Source organism: Peromyscus maniculatus, chromosome 3, assembly GCF_049852395.1.
Source record: "Peromyscus maniculatus bairdii isolate BWxNUB_F1_BW_parent chromosome 3, HU_Pman_BW_mat_3.1, whole genome shotgun sequence".
Lineage (NCBI taxonomy): Eukaryota > Metazoa > Chordata > Mammalia > Rodentia > Cricetidae > Peromyscus > Peromyscus maniculatus.
In genome coordinates this window covers 3,099,619-3,119,562 of record NC_134854.1, presented here as the reverse complement: position 1 = coordinate 3,119,562, position 19,944 = coordinate 3,099,619, and the positions used below count along the sequence as shown (strand labels likewise).

Below are 19,944 nucleotides of genomic sequence, written 5' to 3'. Positions count from 1 at the left end.
GTTAACATGACAAAAGTTTGGACAGCTGTTGTAAGGCAATATAAAAATTGTGCCTCACTTAGGAAAACAGTATGGCTGATAGGAAAGACAAGTTTGAAACAAAGCCCCTCCCAGAAGATCAGAGGTTGAGCAGGAGAGACTGAGAAGAGAGGAAGAGAGAGGAGGATTTGCATTAAGAATATTTTTTCCCTCAGGCAAGGGAGAGTCTAAAAGAGGCAAAAGAGAGACAGAAGCAAAGTTTCTGGATTTGTGGTCTTAGGAAAAATCTGTCTACTTTGTGATGTCATCAGCTTCTAGGACCTTGAACTAACTCTGAAATCCTTTCTATGAGGTCACCTGTGGAGATGGTATTCCAGCTGTTCTGGGAATGTTGGTGAGTCTAGCTAGGCCACTTGAATGTGGGAGGAGTGTCTGTTATTATAATGGAAGTGCGGGTGGTGAGGAGTTCCTCATAAGGTCCTTCCAAGCAAGGTAACAATGCATGGTATTTCCTAAGCTTCTTGATATATACTTGACTTCTTGACTGAAAGCAATGACAAGAATTGTTGTTCAATGGAGGCCATCCTTTGTTCATATATATTTCTTTTTTCTTTTTTTGGGGACCCTGCTAAGTATAAAGTCACCAGAAGCATTTATGCTCAAAACCAAAGTTTTTATTATTATAAAGGTCCATTTTAGTTGTTTAAGCCAAATTGCTTGACTGAAATTTTTCCCTAAGTATTTTTTTAACTTTTATGTTTAGATTTTATGTCTTACTTGTCCTGATTATTAAGGATGTTATCAATTATAAAATTATTTTGAGTATAAAAACTTTATTGTGAACAAATAGCTTATTTATGGTGAAAAATGAGTTTCCTGATCAAGTCCAATCTATAATGGAATGTCAAGGTGAGGAATAATCTCAGTTACTAATATCTTTGCACTGTCATAGTGTTGACATGAAGAGTTGGATTACATTCAGTCCATCCACTGAACACGTGGTGCATAACTTAGCAGTGTAAATAGCTGAGGGCAGGGGATGGGTCTGGAGGATCATGTGGAGTGTCATCAGAGCACTGTGAGACTTCATAAGGGCAGAATGGTTTCCTCCTGAAAGTCTGTAATATTTATAGTTAGTGAAACAGGAAAGAATTTGCTCAGGATTCTAATGCTGGGGCAGAATCATTTACATTTTAGTTCCTTATTTCTCACTCCTTGTAAGTGTGCAAACTGGGTGGAGAAAGGAAGCCAGGGGTCAATTTTCCAGCTGCATATAATAGTAAATATGTCAGTTTATTTATTCTCAAGAGATTCTGTCTTTCCAGGGGCAGGCTTGATGGTGGATAAACTGTTTAAAAGGAAAAGGGATAGTTTGAAACACCAGCATTATATCCCCATTATACATGAATATCAGAGAAAAATGAAAAAATCCCTAGATTTCAAATACTATTATCAGCATGACAGACTCCAAAATCCTATATGGGAAAGTAAATCGGAGCAATTTTCTTGTTTCCCAGTGTGCATGGTCCAGTGATAATTTTATTTAATTGATCACACTCTGCAGGCAGATGTTTGGGAGGCTGATCTAAAAGTTTCTTGCTTTTGGCTGACTCTAATGCCTCCAAGATGTCAGCAGTAGCTTCAGGAATAAGCAGAGTATCCTGGGCAATGATGATGAACCATCCTGGTGAAATCAAACTTCTCTGAAGTTCTGTGACTTGGGCCAATAAATTGAACAAATAGGCAAATAAGAGCAAAACAAACAAAATTCATTTAATATTTTCATGTGCACAGGAAAAATTCAAAGAAGAAATATGTTAAACAAGAATTTTAGGAAAAACTAACAAGACATAGGAAAGGCCTCTAGAGGAGTAACTTATAGGGAAGTGACTAGGATGTATGTGGGGCAAACTCACTGTCAATAAAGAACACACCAAAGTTTTGATTGCACAAATTCATTTTAGCATCTGCTCCCAGTCCCCAGCTGTAGAATATTCTCCTCTTTCATGTACAGGAGAGGGTATCTAGTATGTGGTTCATATTATCTCCTGGGGGAGATGAGAGAGCCCTTCCCTCATTGGCTTTTGCTCAGTCCTTTTTAGTCCCTTAAAATGGCAAACATTGTGTTTAAGGGTGGTGTGTTCTGAACCCCTCCCGAAGTGTTATGCCCACGTTTTTTATGCACACTATTTTGCTGCACTATCACAAAGAAACCTGTGTACTAGTTATTTATCACTCACATTTTGTAGTTAAACACATAAGAGCTCTAAAGTATACTGAAGTAAAATATTTGGACAAGGTAATTTGAGATTTGGTCTTATCTCAATGTTGATACTATTGGTCCTAACCTCGAATATGAAATTGGTAGTTAAGACATTCACTGACATTACTTATATGTTCTTCAAGTAGGTAAGAGTTTTCTTCTGGTTGTTGAGAGAACAAATTAAAGAGAGGAAGTAATTTGCCTATGGCCAATTAATTAGAACATAGCCACTCTTATAATTCAAACCTGTGTGTTGAACTATAAAATTTTTGTCTATTAAAGTGATTTGATAACTCTTCAGTAACAATTGTATTTTGCACTTAATACACAAACATATTATTATGTAACCAGGATTTTTTAATATTCAAGTGTTTCCCATCTGTAGGTCTTGATTCATAATTTCCTCCTTGATATGAGACTTTTCTTTTCCCAGACATGTCGTGGAAACTTTAACTATCTCTGAACTTTGTCTTTGAATTGTCCATAAATTCTCTGACTTCTCTTTGTCTGATAAGAGGTCATAAGATTCCTTTTTCCAGAGACTGCCTGCCTAACACTGTGCATGCTGTAAGTGTGCACAAAGTATCCAAAGAACAACAGGCCTTGCCCGGAACTCCCAGTTCACAATCACCAGAACACACTCTATTTGTCTAATCTCATTTTGATGTATTTATCAATGCTTCTATCACGCCAATGCAATGAAATCACTATTGAAATCAGAAAGAACAGACTTTTGGAATTTCTATGTGGAAAGTCCTGGGTAGAGGTTTACCCAGAGAGAGTGTGAAGCTGTGGATGCTTCACCCACACAACACTATGGTTCTCTCCATTCCTGGCCTTGACAGCACTTGTATGACAGACTCTAAAGCCTGATTCCTATAGTTCTGGGAATTGCTTAAGTAAATTAACTAAACCCAAGGAGAGGGCTGTGAGAACCTTGATATACAGGCAGTTGGCCAACAGCACAGGTAAAACTCCCTGTATTTTGAGACTGCCATCTTGAAGTAGGTAGGGATAGTCCTGTGGACCTGGGCTCGGCTGTCAGCCAAGAGCTCTAGCTCTGTGGAGGGATTTTCTAGCTGCTGCTTCTTCTCTCTTCTCTCACTGACTCACAGTCTGGGATGGAGAGTGTGTATGTGCTGCTGTCATTCTTAACAACTCTGCATCCTCTAAATCGGTGCTTCTCAACATGTGGGCTGCGACCTTCCTTGAGGTTGTATATCAGATATCCTGCATGTCATATACTTATATTACAATTCGTAATAGCAGCAAAATTGCAGTTATGAAGTAGCAACAATAGTAATTTTACAATTGGGGGTCACCACAACATGAGAAACTATATTAAAGGGTCGCAGCATTAGGAAGGTTGAGAACCACTGCTCTAAATATAGACTCCTGCTAAATAATATACTTTGGTATCTCAGCCTAGGAATTCAAAATCCTCATATTCTTCCAGCATTACCCCCAATCTAATCACATACATTGTGTTTTATTATTCACAAATGTTAAATACCATTCATAACCCCCTTTCCTGTACATTGGCATTACCAGTAAGTGTTTCTAGTTCCACTTCATGACACAAGAATTCTAATATTATATCACAATATATCATTAGTGATGGGAAATGATGGCAGTTGGGACAGCTATTATAATATATAGGAATAGATTAGTGTAAATATTCTTTAAATTCTCTTCTAAATTTGTGTCTTCTAAGAGGCAAGTTCATATCTAAGGTCAAAAGCAACTATTATTAAGGAATATAATATTGTTTATTTAAGTTAAAATCTATTTAATGTTTAAGATATTGGTATGAAAGTTTATGTCCTACCTTACATATACATATATGTATGAATGTATGTATCCATGCACCTGCTGAAACTTAACCTCAAGGAGATATTTAGATGTGGTGCCATTTGAGAAATGATGACATGAAATCTGTAGATGAACAGTCTTATTAAATAAGAAACACAGAGCCAATTGCAGAGTTAAAAGCCCAAGAGGTCAGAGCAGTAGCTGAGAGCTGAGACTTAAAACTGCCTTTCTTACCCTTAGCTGCCTCTGTTGTCCTTCCTCTCAGAAAGAGAGCCCTACTTCCTGTGTGTTTGTCTTTATATAGACTTTCTGTTCTGCCTTCTCATTGGTTGTAAACCCAACCACATGACCTTCTCGTCACTGTCTGTCTGTATAGACCTCCAGGTTTTCTGTGGTTGGTATTGAGATTAAAGGCGTGTGTCTCCATGTTGGCTATATCCTTGAACACATAGAGATCCTCCTAGCTCTGCCTCCCAAGTGCTGGGATTAAAGGCGTGCGTCACCACTGCCCAGCTTCTGTTATGGCTTGCTATTAGCTCTGACTCTAAGGTAATTTTATATATTGACATACAAATAAAATCACATTTCAGTACAAATAAAATATCACCATATGAAATCAGAGCTCTCAAGGATGGGTTGAGTACCACTGTCTCAGACGGGCCACAGAGAGTTTGCTTAGTTCTACTATCATGTGGGAGTGGCTTTCATTTTGATCTTGCAATTCCATTATATAAAATCAAATTCTTCTGTTTTTCTTACCAAATTTATAATTCTTAAGTTTTATTTTTTTTTATTTGCGAGTGTGTGTGTGTGTGTGTGTGTGTGTGTGTGTGTGTGTGTGTATGTATGCTACATGTGTGCAGGTGCCTGTAGAGTCCAGAGAAGATGTAGAATTCTGTGGAGTGCTGGCTGTGAGCCAACATGGGTGGGGCTAGGAACTGAAATCAGGTGCTCCTTAGAAGTAAGACGTGACTTAACTCTTGAAACACCTTTCCAGTCCGAAAGCTATAACATTTTAGTGTAACAGCCCCCAATGCACTAATTTAGAAATAATAATTTAGATGTCAAGCAAGAGATGAACTTGTGCTTTGGTGTGAGATTGAAACAATTAAGTGAGATTTAAAAAAAAAAGAAGAGTTATTTTGTGCAAATAAGAGACAGGAAGTATATGAGGGACACAGGAAGTGAAGAAAATCCCTCTACCCAGAATCCATTTGAAGCACCTCACCCCTGAGGTGAGAATTTGAGCACAATTAACATTTACTGTGAAGGCTGATGACATGAAGACAGTGTTCCTTTGCACGGGAACGCTAAGCTGATATCCCTGGTCACTGATATTTGCCTCCACCACCTCAAGGAAAGGAACATGACTCAGAATACTATTCTTTTCCTATGACAAGAAGTCAAGCACTACTTTCCTTAACATTTTGAAAACTTTGATTCTAATATTTTAGAACAAATCACATTTGCAGTGAATGCTGATTTGTCTTAAGGTTAACTGTAATATAATGCAGACATGTGTCTATCAGTACCTTAAAATGCTTACCCATCAAAAAAAAAAAAAAAACCAGCCAATGGGAACCGCCTTCACCACTGGACCCTGGAACTCATTTCAAACGCTAATAAAAACATTTATAGCATTCTTTTGTTAATATACCATTCTTGCTAATCTTCCCTGCCACCAAACACATGCCACGCACAGAAATACTGGTCTTCCTGCCCATCATAAACATTGCAAAACATTTTTCCTTTGGTCAAAGGGCTACCTTTTTCTTACTCAGAGTGTTAAATACTGCATAACCAATAGACTGGAAGCACTTCTGACCTACAGAGACCCTAGATGAAAACTCACTTACTTCAGTAGTAAGTTGCCTATTTTTCTTCTATGTCATAATCAAATAGAGAAAAAGCTGTCCTAGCTTTGGGGAAGATGATTATCAAGTTCTGTATCTGTAATGTTCCACATTGTTTTTTCTGAAACTCACTTAATTGTGTGAGAGGTGCTTCTGCCATAATAGTCCCTGGTAGATGTTGAAGTAGAACTTCTTGGGCTTTGAGGGCCTCCAGACTTTCCAAACCCATTTGGGGCAACATTCTGAAAGCTAAGGCAAAGGTACAAGATGCCAAGGATGAGGAAGAAAAATGAGAAATTGAAAAGGGAAGAAAGGAGAAATGCAACATTATACTAAATTTTCTTGTTGAAGCAAGTTTGTGTAATCTAGTTCTGGCCAAATTATCTGTAAAATATAGTTCAAGAAAAAATTGTTAGAAAATATCCTTGCCTTAATAGAAGAAATGTTCACTTTTTCTGTTTTTTTTTAATGCTTATCTTTTTTAAAAATTTATTTGTGTGTGTGTGTGTGTGTGTGTGTGTGTGTGTGTGTGTGTGTGTGTGTGTATGTGAGTAGGTGGGTATGTACACATGAATGCAGTGTTCATGGAGGTCAGAAGAGAGTTTTGGATCCCCTAAACCCAAAGTTACAGGTAGTTGTGAGCCACCCAATGTGAGTGCTGAGAACAGAACTCAGGTCTTCTGTAAGAGCCATCTTTCTGGTCCTTTTAATCTTACCTTTTAAAAGTTTGTCTGAAACTCAGTTTAGAATCCCTGTAGTGTTTAACTGGCAGTAGGCATCCATCTTTGTTTTGAAATGAAGAACTTTAGTACTCTGTACCCAGTGTCACTAGTGTACAAGGACAATAAAACTGGAGTCTATTCCCAAATGGATCTATCTATCATCTATCTATCTATCTATCTATCTATCTATCTATCTATCTATCTATCTATCTATCTATCTATCTATCATCTATCTATCTATCTATTTTTATTCTAAAGAATGAGTCTTTAGATATTTGTGGATATGATCCAGATATGGTAAAAGCTGACTTTGGTAGTGTGAGGCTCCAAAGGCTACCAGCTATTTGCTTAGTCCTGTGATGGCCTTTATCATGCTCAGGTGTTCTAACTGAACAGCAATGGAGAATGAGGGAATGGCTAGAGAATGACCTAATTCTTTGTGCTCTTTTCTATGCCTCACCAACTCCTTGGTTCTTCTTGCCACCAAAAACATCATCTTTGTATATCAATACTTACCAATGTTTCTGAAAGTTCTCTGTTTATATTTATAGTAACAATTTATCTTTAAAAATCTATAATTTTAATGGTAAAATGACTATAGCTGCATGCAGTTCCTAACATCATCAAGCTGATGGTTATATGGATGAGGAATATAATGAAGTTCTAGATACAGCATTGTGATGGTTTCTATTTCATAATTATGACTGTGTTTTCTGTACTTTTAATTATTATGTACCAGAGCAAAGCATTCATTATGAAAGAAAGCATTTGCTGTAAAGAAAGCAGAAATCAGTACAAGAAATTTGGTACCTTTTGTTTGGCCTATCCTATCGTAACTTGCCTGTTTTGATCTCAACAACTTGTACCTTCTAATAAAATCATTTTGTACATTTCAAATATACACAACAAAATTGAAAAAGAAACCCAAAAAGCAATAACCAACTTCTTTGCCATAAAATAACACAGAAGTCCTGATCAGCCTTGCAATGAACAAGAGTGAGAAACTTTGTGGTCATTTTTCTTTCTTCAGTGAAGAGAAGCAACTACTTCAAATCTGTTCTGGCAGATTCATTTTTAGCTTTACACTTTATGTTACTTTCATTTCTTATTTGGAAAACTATATGATAGTTGGATCCAAGAGTAGCTAAAAAATATTTAAAAGACTGTCAGAAAAAAATGAGCATTCATAGAGCTGAAATTTAATTCTTCAATCACCTACTTCCATGCTTTTGTGTACCTCAACTTTTAGTTGTGTATTCTACTTTAATTAGCAAGCATTCAAGACAATTTACATGTTGCTTCACTAGGATTATTACTGGTTCTGATATTTGCATAAATTCTATCAAAATAAAATAAGGTTTTAAAGTGTCACAATGACTTACTCTAGATAGTTTCTCATTTTAGAGATTTTTGAATATATAGTGGTAAATACTATATTGGTAAGTGTATACAGATGGCTTTGGCTTTACAATTTTATCACAAAATTATTTTGGGATTCCTCAGACAAGTGATGCCTAACTCAAAGGATTTAATAAGCAGGCATGTATTCCATTGATAAAGTTTCCTTACAAAAGAATAAGAGTTTAACTAGGATTTCAAATGTATTTCATTCTCTTACTTCTAAAATTATTTTGAAAGAAACCTGTTTGTAAAGGGATGCAATCAACATGTCCCTACTTGAGAAGACATCGAGACTAACAGATTTCTTGCCATAACGCCACTCAAGAGTGGTCTAGTGGCTGGTTCTAGAAACAGGGTGAGTCTCCCCATTGGAGCTTGAGGTGCTATCAGGACCCAGCTGCTGTGTATTGAGAAAACTGTTCCCAGATTGAACAAGAAGACACATAGGAGCCAACTGTAGTATAATACAGGTGACATAGTCCTTACCTGAAATGCATGGAATCAGAAGTGCTTCAGATCACAGCCTTCATATAGTTTTAGAATATCTGAATATACACAGAGAGATATCTTAGGCATGGGACCAAAGAAAACTGAAATGCTGTTATTTTATATATAACTAGTTGAAAGTAATTTTATACAACACTTTCAAATGTTTTAATTCACAGAATACAGTTGAATGGTGTAAAATCTGGGTCTGACCAAAAAGCCTCTTTCATACAGACTGTCTTCCATGGTTCCAGAAAATATTATGCAATCTGTCAAGGGAAAAAAGCAATTAACAGTCCTATGCAGCTGCACACTTAGAAATCATGACAATTACCAGCATGGCGAGATATACATGAAGGTATAATACGTAGCATTCACATGTCAGTGCCAACAACAGTTGTCGAATGGGATTTAAGAGCCACTCAACAGGAGAGGAACCAGGTCTGGTCCTGGAAACCTAGCCAGCCTCCCCGTGGCTTTTAGGTCAGACCCAGCTCAAATAATTTGAGTCCTGTGTCCTAAGTGTGCGGCGTCTTCAGCATTATGGAACCACCCTGACCCCCGAGAAGCAACGAAGAGCTACATCTATAATGTATATTGCTTTTGGAATCACTTAGTAAGTAGAGAAATATAAATTAAAATATCCAACATTTCAGCCGGGCGTTGGTGGCGCACGCCTTTAATCCCAGCACTCGGGAGGCAGAGCCAGGCGGATCTCTGTGAGTTCGAGGCCAGCCTGGGCTACCAAGTGAGCTCCAGGAAAGGCGCAAAGCTACACAGAGAAACCCTGTCTCAAAAAAAAAACCAAAAAAAAAAAAAATATCCAACATTTCATCTCACCGCAGTCAGAATAGCTAAGGTCAACAAGAGACACCAAATGTTGGTGAGATTGTGGAAAAAGAGGAACTCTTATTCACTGTTAGTGGGTATGCACTTTGGTTTACACACTCTGGAAATCAGAATGGAGAATCTTCAAAAAACTAAAACCAAATCTGCCATATGACCCAACTATACCACTCCTTGACACATGACCCAAGGATTTGGCATCCTACTTCAGATGGCTGCTCAACAATGTTACTAGCCACTCTATTAACAATGGGTAGGAAATGGAAAATACCTGAATGTCTTTCAACACATGAATGGATAGTGAAACTGTGGTTAACATACAAAATGCAATACTATTCAGTTGTAAAGAAAAATGAAATTTTAAGGTAAATGGATGGACCAAGAATATATTATATTGAATGGTGTGAACCAGACCCAGAAAGACAAAAGCCTAGTGTCTCTCTCATCTGGCATTTATAGAAAGCTAAACTTTTATTCAGTTTCCTTGTCCCATCTGTCAGTCAGTCATTGATGTTGACACTTGATATTTGAAAAGGATTATTTTGTCCTCCTTTATTTTAGAGTAAAAATTTCTACATTTTACAATATGGAGGTATGTATGAGTTTAAATAATGAACTTCTTGGGGCTTTCACCTGTTCTAAACATTAGGAGACTATAATTCATTATGTTTAAAGCATGAGACTAACAAAGGTAAGGATTTCCTTTTATTTTGACTATGCCACTCTTTTGAGGTTATTTTTCAACAACGAGAATGAGTGAATAGTTTGCTATGATAAGGACAACATTCCTAGCAAGAAGGATATAATTATCACTCTACCGTCACATGGCAACATAATTATAGAAAGGCCATATTTTCCTTCTGAAAGTAAAACATTTTAATATGTGTTAGAGGTGGTAGGTTTTGCATACTGATCCATGGAATTTAATCTCTGGTTGTAGGTTCATTCATTATATGACAAATTTACTAATAATCCTTCAGTTTACCTCTGAATAACAAAGCAATTTTGCTTATTAAACAGTTTAATTTCCAAAATCCGTATCTTGTTTTTATTAAAGGTAGGCTAGAACCAATTCCTTTTGTAAAGATATAAAGTAGCTTGTGAATTTTAACTACATGTGGACATTGCTGTAAGATTTGGTCCCTTGGGGTTCTAAGGGGCTCTTGAACTTTTTTTTAAGTTGTTGCAAACATAAAACTGCCTTTTTCTTTCTCCCTTGTTGTTGCTAAGAAAGTTGATAAGTATAGGTGGACGAAATGAAAAAATTATGAGCCAGAATGGTGGCACACAGCCATATAACCTCAAATACTCGAGAGGCTGAGAAAGAACAATCCCAAGTTCCAGGTCAGCTAGGCGAGCTTAGCAAGACCTTGTTCAAACAAACATTGACTGAGAATGTAACTTAGTAGTAGCAGTATTTGCTTTATGGGCAAGACCTTTAGTTCCTAATATTGTTCCTACAGTCACACATACAAATGAATCTGAAAGGGCAAAAATTTTTAACTGTATGAGAAGTTGTTTTCAAAATTTGGCATTTAGTGTCAGAGTGGTCTTTCAACCCTGCTAAGCAAGAGTTTATTTTCTTTTAACTTGTCTTTGCTAAGGCATCTGAGGATATAAGAAGGAAAACGGAAACATAATTACAGCTAGTTATCTATGAGATGAGATTTGGAGAGGCTGTTACAGAATTTGTATCATATATAAGAGAAAAAACCCTGATTGATTTAAACATGGTAGGAGATTCTATCTTCTGAAATTGAATTAAAGTGCCTATAATCAATGCTTGCTAAGGACTTAGTAAACCTTCAAATCCAGTGGTAATAAATTTTGGCTTTACTGTTTTTTTTTCCTTTTCTTAGTTATAGATTATACAACTTGTCACAAAACATTCCTGAAACACGATGCAAGAAGAATAATAGTTCATTGTAAGGCAGTCATCAAACTTTCATCCCTCAGAGAGGCCTCATGTCACTCTTTCTCACCTTTTGCACCAAATATTGGAGAGAACAAAGTGTGTAAGAAGAAATAAGTGTTTGCATACTACTTAATTCTCTGCAATGCGAGTGTTGGACTTGAAGCACTCCTTTTCTGGGAGCTTTTTTGAGTTTAATGGAGCACTCCAGACAGCAGTCATCTTCCTTTTGCTTCCATGTTGCTTGACTGCAGATTTTAGAGCGCCCCCACTTATACCTAATGTACCTTTCCTCTGGGCCTGGAATGCCCCAACTGAAGCTTGTCTCACAAAGTTTAATGAGCCACTAGATCTTAGTTTGTTCTCTTTAGTAGGAAGTCCCAAAAAAACTGCCACGGGTCAGCCTGTCACAATATTTTACACTGATCGACTTGGCCTCTATCCTCATATAGATGACGCACAAACAAGTATTCATGGAGGGATACCCCAGTTGGGATCTCTAAAAAATCATTTGGCAAAATCTAAGAGTGACATCGAGCATTACATGCCAATAGACAATGTGGGCTTGGCTATCATTGATTGGGAAGACTGGAGGCCCACCTGGTCAAGAAACTGGAAACCCAAGGATATTTACAGGAATAAGTCTATTGAATTGGTCCACCAACAAAATAAACAACTTAATTTAACAGAAGTCACCAGGAGGGCCAAAAAAGAATTTGAACATGCAGCAAGAAATTTTATGGAAGAGACTTTAAAATTGGGGAAATCACTTCGGCCAAATCACTTATGGGGTTTTTATCTTTTTCCTGATTGTTATAACAATAAATTTCAAGACCCCAACTACAATGGACATTGCCCTGATATAGAAAAGAAAAGAAACGACGCTCTCTTCTGGATATGGAAGGAAAGCACAGCCCTCTACCCATCTATATATTTGAAAAGTGACTTGAAGTCATCTCCACAGGCAGCACTCTATGTCAGAAATCGGGTACGAGAGGCCATTAGGGTGTCTAAGACAAGGGACCCTCATAATCCAGTTCCTGTTTTTGTATATGCTCGCATTGTGTTTATTGATCTGACTTCCCAATACCTGAATCAGGTAAGTAAAACCAGCACAGCAGCTAAGAGATCATTTTTACAAACCACACTGAACGGAATTTTATGTTTTCAAAGGGTGAAATTTGGTATTTAATATTTATGAATATGTACAACAAGAAAGTGCTGTTTGTAATGGAGACAAAATGAGAACACTTTAAATCATTTAAAATGAACAAAATTTTTGGTGTGGGTGAGGGTTCATTCACCTCAAGTGTCATTCCTTTATGTCTCCCTTGATTTTTGAATCAGATCCTCTTGCTGTGACCTGAAGTTTGCCTGTTAGGTTAGTCTACCTGGCTGGTGAGCCCCAGAGATCTGCCTGACTGCCTCCCAGCATTGGGTTTGCAAGCTGGCAAGCTTGCCTCTCCATGCCCCATTCCTTTTTTTAGAGCATGTGTAGCTAGAGTTTTCCTGCCTTGCCCACAGTCAGGACAAATCTTTGTCACCAGCCAGTCCCACAGCCTCTCAGACCCAACCAAGTAAACACAGAGACTTACATTGGTTACAAACTGTATGGCCATGGCAGGCTTCTTACTAACTGTTCCCATAGCTTAAATTAATCCATTTCCACAAATCTATACCTTGCCATGTGGCTCGTGGCTTACCGTCATTTTCACATGCTGCTTGTCCTGGCAGGCGGCTGGCAGTGTCTCCTTCTGCCTTCCTGTTCTTTTATTTCTCCTCTCTGTTAGTCCCGCCTATACTTCCTGCCTAGCCACGGCCAATCAGGTTTTATTTATTGACCAATCAGAGCAACTTGACATACAGACCATTCCCCCCAGCACAGCCAAGTGCAGACCATCTCAGACACCTGCACTCAGGCTTGTGGTCCTAATCATCCTCTATGTGGACCTGCTGGGTAAAGCCACGAGGAACCCAAGAATGGGCTCCCACAGGACTTACAGAACATCCCACAGCAAGCATGGGTCCTAGGGGTGGAGCTTGGGTCCTCATGTTTACACAGAATCCACTTTACCAACCAATCTATCGCCTCAGCCCAGCACTTGATCCTGATTTTAATCCTATGAGATGCTAGTAACCATGAATAATTATATGTAGTATAGACTATACCTTAACTGTTCCTCTTTTTTATTTAATGAATGTGTTCTTTTGCCAGAAGAAGTAATTAAAGCAATGATAATCTCCATTTTAAAACAGTAACAAAATACTTGTGTAGAGTGTATAAAGAGTGTAGAAATATTTAAATTGTTGGATCATCATGTTTAACTTTGGTATTACTATCAAATGTTTAACACTTTCACTTCATCCCCATGGGATAACTCTTTCTTTCTGTCATATTTTCTAGGATGACCTTGTGAATACAATTGGTGAAACAGTTGCTCTGGGTGCCTCTGGAATGGTAATGTGGGGAACTCTTGGTTTAGCACGAAGTATGGTAAGTTGAATTAGTAGGAAATAGATGAAGATATTTCTACAGTTTTAATGTTTGAATAATCATGCATATATGTACATATATATGTATACACACACAACAAAGTGCAGTCATAAACGTTCCCCATTTCCCTTCCACTGCCATAATAGGCCCAATGCATAATGAATAAGGTGGGAAATGTAGGATCAAGCTGTAGAGGAGGGTCATGCACAGTGTTTTGCGGTCCTGGCACTCTGAAAAAGATTGAAATTGTGTGTGTGTGTGTGTGTGTGTGTGTGTGTGTGTGTGTGTGTGTGTGTGTGTGTGTATGTGTGTACCAGGAAAGAGAGTAGACCTGTATAGTTCCTCAAATGACATGGCTTCCTCACATTGAGTGTAGAGATCTACCAAGAATGGTCTAGCTACCTCTTTCTTTTGTCATCCTTATTAATAAGAGTTACAGAGACAAACAGTGCAGGTTGGAGTGTTATGAGAGAGTAATGCAAGTCTCCTATCACCCCAGAGGACTTAGGGGTCAGCAGTAGAGGGTCCCTGGAGGTCTTATTCCCATAGCCTGCCTCTCTTGTTCAGATGGGCACATCAAGGGCAGGAAGATGGCATTCTTAGCTGTCACCTCCCAAGAGAAGGCTGACCCTGTACAGTCTCTGTACAGCATCTTATATGTTTGGTTGTTTTGGGCAGGAAGGGATTTCCTGTCTTATGCAAATTGGTACAGATTTCAAGTACTGATTTGTAATAAGATTCTGTTTCTTCTATTTGAAGGAACACATTTCACTGTAATGTCTGCGAATGAAAAATAGACACAGGTTGATGTTCTACCATGTCTCTGAAGGATCTTCAGTATGATTCAATCAGAGACAGCCTTCAACTTTGATGGCATTGCTTTCTATTTAAGGCACTGTCTTAACATTATCTCTTGTGGACTCTTTCAATATGTTTCTGCTAAATTTCCCCAATCCATGATCAGTTTAATTTTATCTTTGTTATTCATCATTTCTGATCTGTATTTCCATGGATCACTTGTCACGTTTCCTCTGATTTCCAAGAACTTGAGAAACTGGTGATTGCACAATTTTGTGTTTGTCGGCAGATGCTAGAACTGAATTAAAACAAGCATAAAGAAAACCGTTTCCCTCCACTCTACTTTATCAGATCCAATGATGTGATGAAGCCAGATCTACCAGTCTGACCTTATGAGACTTGATTGTTTATTGTTTAGGAATTTGTGAGTTGTTAACCATAGCCATTATTAAAAGTAAAATTATAGGAAGACACAGTATATTAGATAAAAAGATATAAAATTAATGTTAAAACAATAACTAATATAAATTAAATATAAACATGTTTTCATAATAAAAATAAAAGTAATAACTAATACTTAAAATATACCAGTTGTTACTTTGTGTTCATTTCAGTGCACAAGGTTGGGTAGATCTAGCTATTAGGTATATGTAGATGGATACATCCTAGAATGGATGCTATCCACATCACATGATTATACTGTGTAATGGTGGTATGCTCAGTTCCCAACTCTGCATTCAGTACTGTTAGATTGGTAACTTGAAGTTGGCTAATGTGGGTAGATTTACATTATATCTCTTATACAGCCGATTTAAATCTTTCCATAGAGTACATATAAGGTGATCCTCAAATCATACTCATTCCACTTATCTATCTTTTAGCTAACCTTTGTCTCTGAAAGCATCGGCAACATCACTTGAACTTGGTATAACTTTTCATATATTTGGGGCTGAGAATGTGGCATTAAAGAATACTGACAATCTGTGCACACTTGAAAGTGGAGGATACCAAGGAAACAAAACCCTGTAGATTAACGTGATCAAACCTCATATGAACACACAGAGACTGAAACAGTATTCACAGGGCCTGTACGGGTCTGTACCAGGTCCTCTGCATATATATTATGACTTACAGTTTAGTGTTTGTGTGGGATTCGTAAGTGTGCAAATGAGTGGGTCTCTTGTGCCTTCTCTTGGGCTCTTTTCCTTCTGTTGGTTTGTTCTTTCCAACATCAATGTGATAATTTTTGTTTTTTCTTATTATATTTTATTTTGTTATATTTTAATACTATCTTTAGGAGCCTGTTCTTTTCTAATGTGAGACAGAAAGGGAGTGGAGCCAGGTGGGAGGGGAAGTGGGGAGAAACTGGGAGGAGTAGAGGAAGGAAAAAACTGTAATCAGGATACATTTTTTTGAGAAAAGCATCTATTTTCAATAAAATGGAAAATTAAATAAAAAATAAATAAAAACAGTCTTTTTGTGACACTAAAAAAAGAAAATGTGTTTGAAGAAAATATTTGATATTAGAAGTGCTTTACTGGCAATTAGTATATGCATGTGAGTCCTACCATATAATATATTTTGATAATATATTTCTCTCCCCTAACTTCTCCCAGATCCTCTCACTTCCTTACCCATCCAACTTCATAATTTTTCTTAATCCCTCCTCTTCCCTTCCCCACCCCTCCCTCTCCTTCCCCTACCTCTCTCAAACTAAAAACAAAAGGCAAAAAAAAAAATCAAAACAAACTAGAATCTAATAAGATACAAAGAATACAAAAACAACCCAAAATGTAACATTTAGCATTCCTCCAGCACACACACACACACACACACACACACACACACACACACACACACACACACGCTGATTGGAGTTGGTTTGTGTTGGTCAACTCCTGAGCATTAGGCCTGCCTAGGAGTAACTTTTAAAGGAAGAAAGAAATAACAGTATGTAATATTGAATCTTTGGAGTAAGTCAGAATGTCATGTCTTTACCCAGGGCTAGAGGGAAGGTCCCTCCTCAATGACCTTTATGGATCTTATAACATTTCCTCCTTGAATAGGGATCTTAAATCATGTAGGCGATAAGCTGAAATTGGGGAATATATAATAAACCATTTCCACATGGAAGGGATTGGTGTATGGGCTGAGTTTCAGTCATATCCTAATGGGTAGCAGGTTGTTGTTGTTGTCGTCATCATCGTTGTCGTCCTTCTCCTCCTTCTCCTCCTCCCTCCTCCTTCTCCTCTTCCTCCTCCTTTCTTCTAATGAAAATAAAGTCTTTTTTGTACAATAAATTTCTGATCACGGTTTCTCTTCCCTCATCTCCCATATCCTCCTCACCACCTCACCCTTCCAACTCCATGCCTTCTTTCTCTCTCTTAAGAAAACATACAGGCAAATAAAATAGACAAACAAAGGAAAAACAAAAATTAAGAAAGAGCACAGACAGACCCTATGCATGCTACCACAATCTCTGTGATTTCCTATGTGTGTCAGTCCTATTGTGTTTTAATGACACTGTTTGCTTGGTATCATTCATCTCCTCTGGCTATTATCTGCCTCCTCTTCCTCATAATTCCCTGAGCCCTGTAGTGAGGGATTTGATAAGACATCCCATTTAAGATTGAGTGTTAAAAGATGGTTACAAGATGTTTCACTCTGTTTCCATTGTCCAGTTGTGGATCTCTTTACTAGTTCTCATGTAGTGCAGAAAAAAGCTTCTCTAATTATGATGGAGTGAGACACTGATCTATGAGTATAGCAGAATATCATTAGGAGTCATTTTATTGCTACGTTCCTTTAGCAGAATAGTAGTAGTTGATGTTCCCCTAGGTCCATGGACTATACAGTTTCAAATTCTTGGCCACTTGAACAGTGCCAGGCATAGGTTCCATCTCATGGAGTGGGCCTTAAATCTTATCAGACAGTGGTTACTTCCACAGTGTTTAATATCACTATTGCACCATAATGCATAGCTTCTAAGCAGAGTGTTCCTCTAGAGGAGATAACAAGGAATTAGGAACCAGAACTATTCCTGAATTCTATAACTCCAGCAAAGATTCCTAAGCTGCCTAATCAATTTTTATCTGCAGTCCTCATTTTGTACCAGCATTAAGATGCTCAGAACTCAAACTCTGCAAAATTTGCCAAAGGACTGACTGTCATGAATACACAATTATGTAATATATAAACTATGCAGTTTGAACCCATTTGTTTTGAGCCATCACTTTGGGAACTATTTTTGATGCTGTTTAAACTTGTCTGACAATTATAATTCTTACTATGATTTTTATGGTTAATTAAACCATAGGCCTCATGTTAAGCATGTATATATGTATCTTTCTTTTTGTCTTCAGAATAGTTCCATGTATCAGGCTTTAAAAACATCCTTATCTTACAGGTGATAAAACTCAAGCATAATCTTATCAATTAATTCAATTAATAAATTTGACTTGGGGGTCACCCAAATAGGAAACTAAGACTTACAAGGTTTGATATATTTGCAAGTCATACAGAAGATAATTTATGAAGGTTTTAACTCCAACTTTCAGAGCAAGAGAGATTCAAAGCCTATATTCTAAAAGCTGAAACATTCCACCCCTTAGATTAATTCTTTAATAATTGTGGAAGTTCAAGGATAAATTGTGCCTCAACTAAATAATTATTCAGTGCCATGAAATGGCACACAAAACTCAGGAATGTTTTGTAAATAATATTGCTTGTTAAAGTGAAAAAGAGTACTTCCTAAGAATGCGGTGTGTCTATTGCTTTGTTTTCTAAGAGTTGCTTGATGCAGTATATTGTCACATAGAACTTCTGCCTTGATATTCTATCTTATGACTTTACAGAAATCTTGTCTGACCTTACGTGATTACTTGGAGAACACACTGAATCCTTACTTAATCAACGTTACCCTGGCAGCCAAAATGTGTAGCCAAACACTTTGCCGGGATCAAGGCATGTGTTCGAGGAAAGACTGGAATTCAGATGACTATCTTCACTTGAGCCCCCAAAATTTTCAGATTCAATTTGTGAAAAGTGGAAAGTATGAAATCCGTGGCAGTCCCACCTTTGATGACCTGCAGTACTTTTCCAAAAACTTCCGTTGCAACTGTTATGCCAACCTGAACTGCAAGGAGAGAGATGACATGGAAAGTGTGAACACTATCAGTGTGTGTGCTGTTGAAGACGTTTGCATTAATTCCTTCATAATTGAAGAACCTAGCGCTCTACCTGTCAACTGGAAACGCCCTAATTTTGCTAATAGCAATCAGTCAGATATTATATCATCTGCCACAAGAGGTCTATGTGTGCTGAGGAAAGATGTCAGTGGGTATCTCTTTATTCTCTCTATCTACTCACAGCATTTGAAATATTTGCTATAGGTTTTTTGATCACTCAAAAATTGAACATCATCTTTCAGAAACAATTCTATAGAAATAATAAAGATTCTACTTTGAATTTCAGAGACAAAATATATTCTTATATCAAAAACTGAGTGCAAGGCTATCATAGTTACAGGATTAACAGTCTGAGAAGAGTGGAGATTAAATAAAATCAAGTTTCTATAAATGAGTGTCTTTTAGTAATTTGTTTTTAGTAATTTGCTGTTGGCTAAAATTTAGTAATGTTTTAGTAATTTATCATTGGTTAAAATCTTCAAGAAAATGAAAATTTATATCTTTTAAAATGGACGTGCTCTAACCTGCCATAACTGTAATTTTTAGCTATTATATCTTGAAAAATATTTATATTTAGGGTTTATGGAAAAGTAAACTTTAAAAAATGATAATTTTATTTTTATATGACTTACTATATTCTTGAAACTCATATTTTAAAGTATTCGAATTGATTTTTTATTTCTGATTGTCAGGTTTAATTTGTGTACCTAAAATGGCTTTTTTTTTAAAATCTAAGCACCTACTTGTATATTAACCTGCATCATAAAGCATGTATTGAGTTTTACTTCTTTCGGGCTTGGTATTCAATGTCACTAAGTCCTTGTGAAGCAGCATATTTCTTTCCTTCAGTGAGTCTGTTGTATGTTTGAAATGAAATAAATGAATGTTGAGAATGACAACATAGTGTGTTTTCAATGCTATAGTGTGTTTACAGTGCTCTGGCATGCACATAAGCTCAGAGGTCAGAATGTCCTGAAAGGAATAAGTGAAAGTTTTTGAAAGGGTGAGTACAAGTTAGTATGAGAGAGAAAAACTTCAGATGGAGGAAAAACTGAGCATGCTTGTTAGAAGAGCATAGAGTAGAAAATGATCAAATGATGCAATCTTTGTGACCCAAACTGAGAAGTCAGGACTTTGCAGTGAAGACACTCCAACATCTTTAAGCCTGCCCTGTTTTTCTTCACTCACCCA

General features: G+C 37.2%; 1 protein-coding gene across 1 annotated transcript; it reads left to right on the top strand.

The window, feature by feature from the left end:
- Window positions 1-368: 368 nt before the first annotated feature.
- Window positions 369-19,144, top strand: LOC102921477 (hyaluronidase-5-like). Its single transcript, XM_076566134.1, is given in 5 exon segments — window positions 369-471; window positions 11,222-12,373; window positions 13,679-13,768; window positions 18,421-18,795; window positions 18,797-19,144. Coding segments are annotated over 4 exon segments (1,512 nt in total). The 5' UTR covers window positions 369-471; window positions 11,222-11,419; the 3' UTR covers window positions 18,890-19,144.
- The last annotated feature ends 800 nt before the right edge of the window (window positions 19,145-19,944 follow it).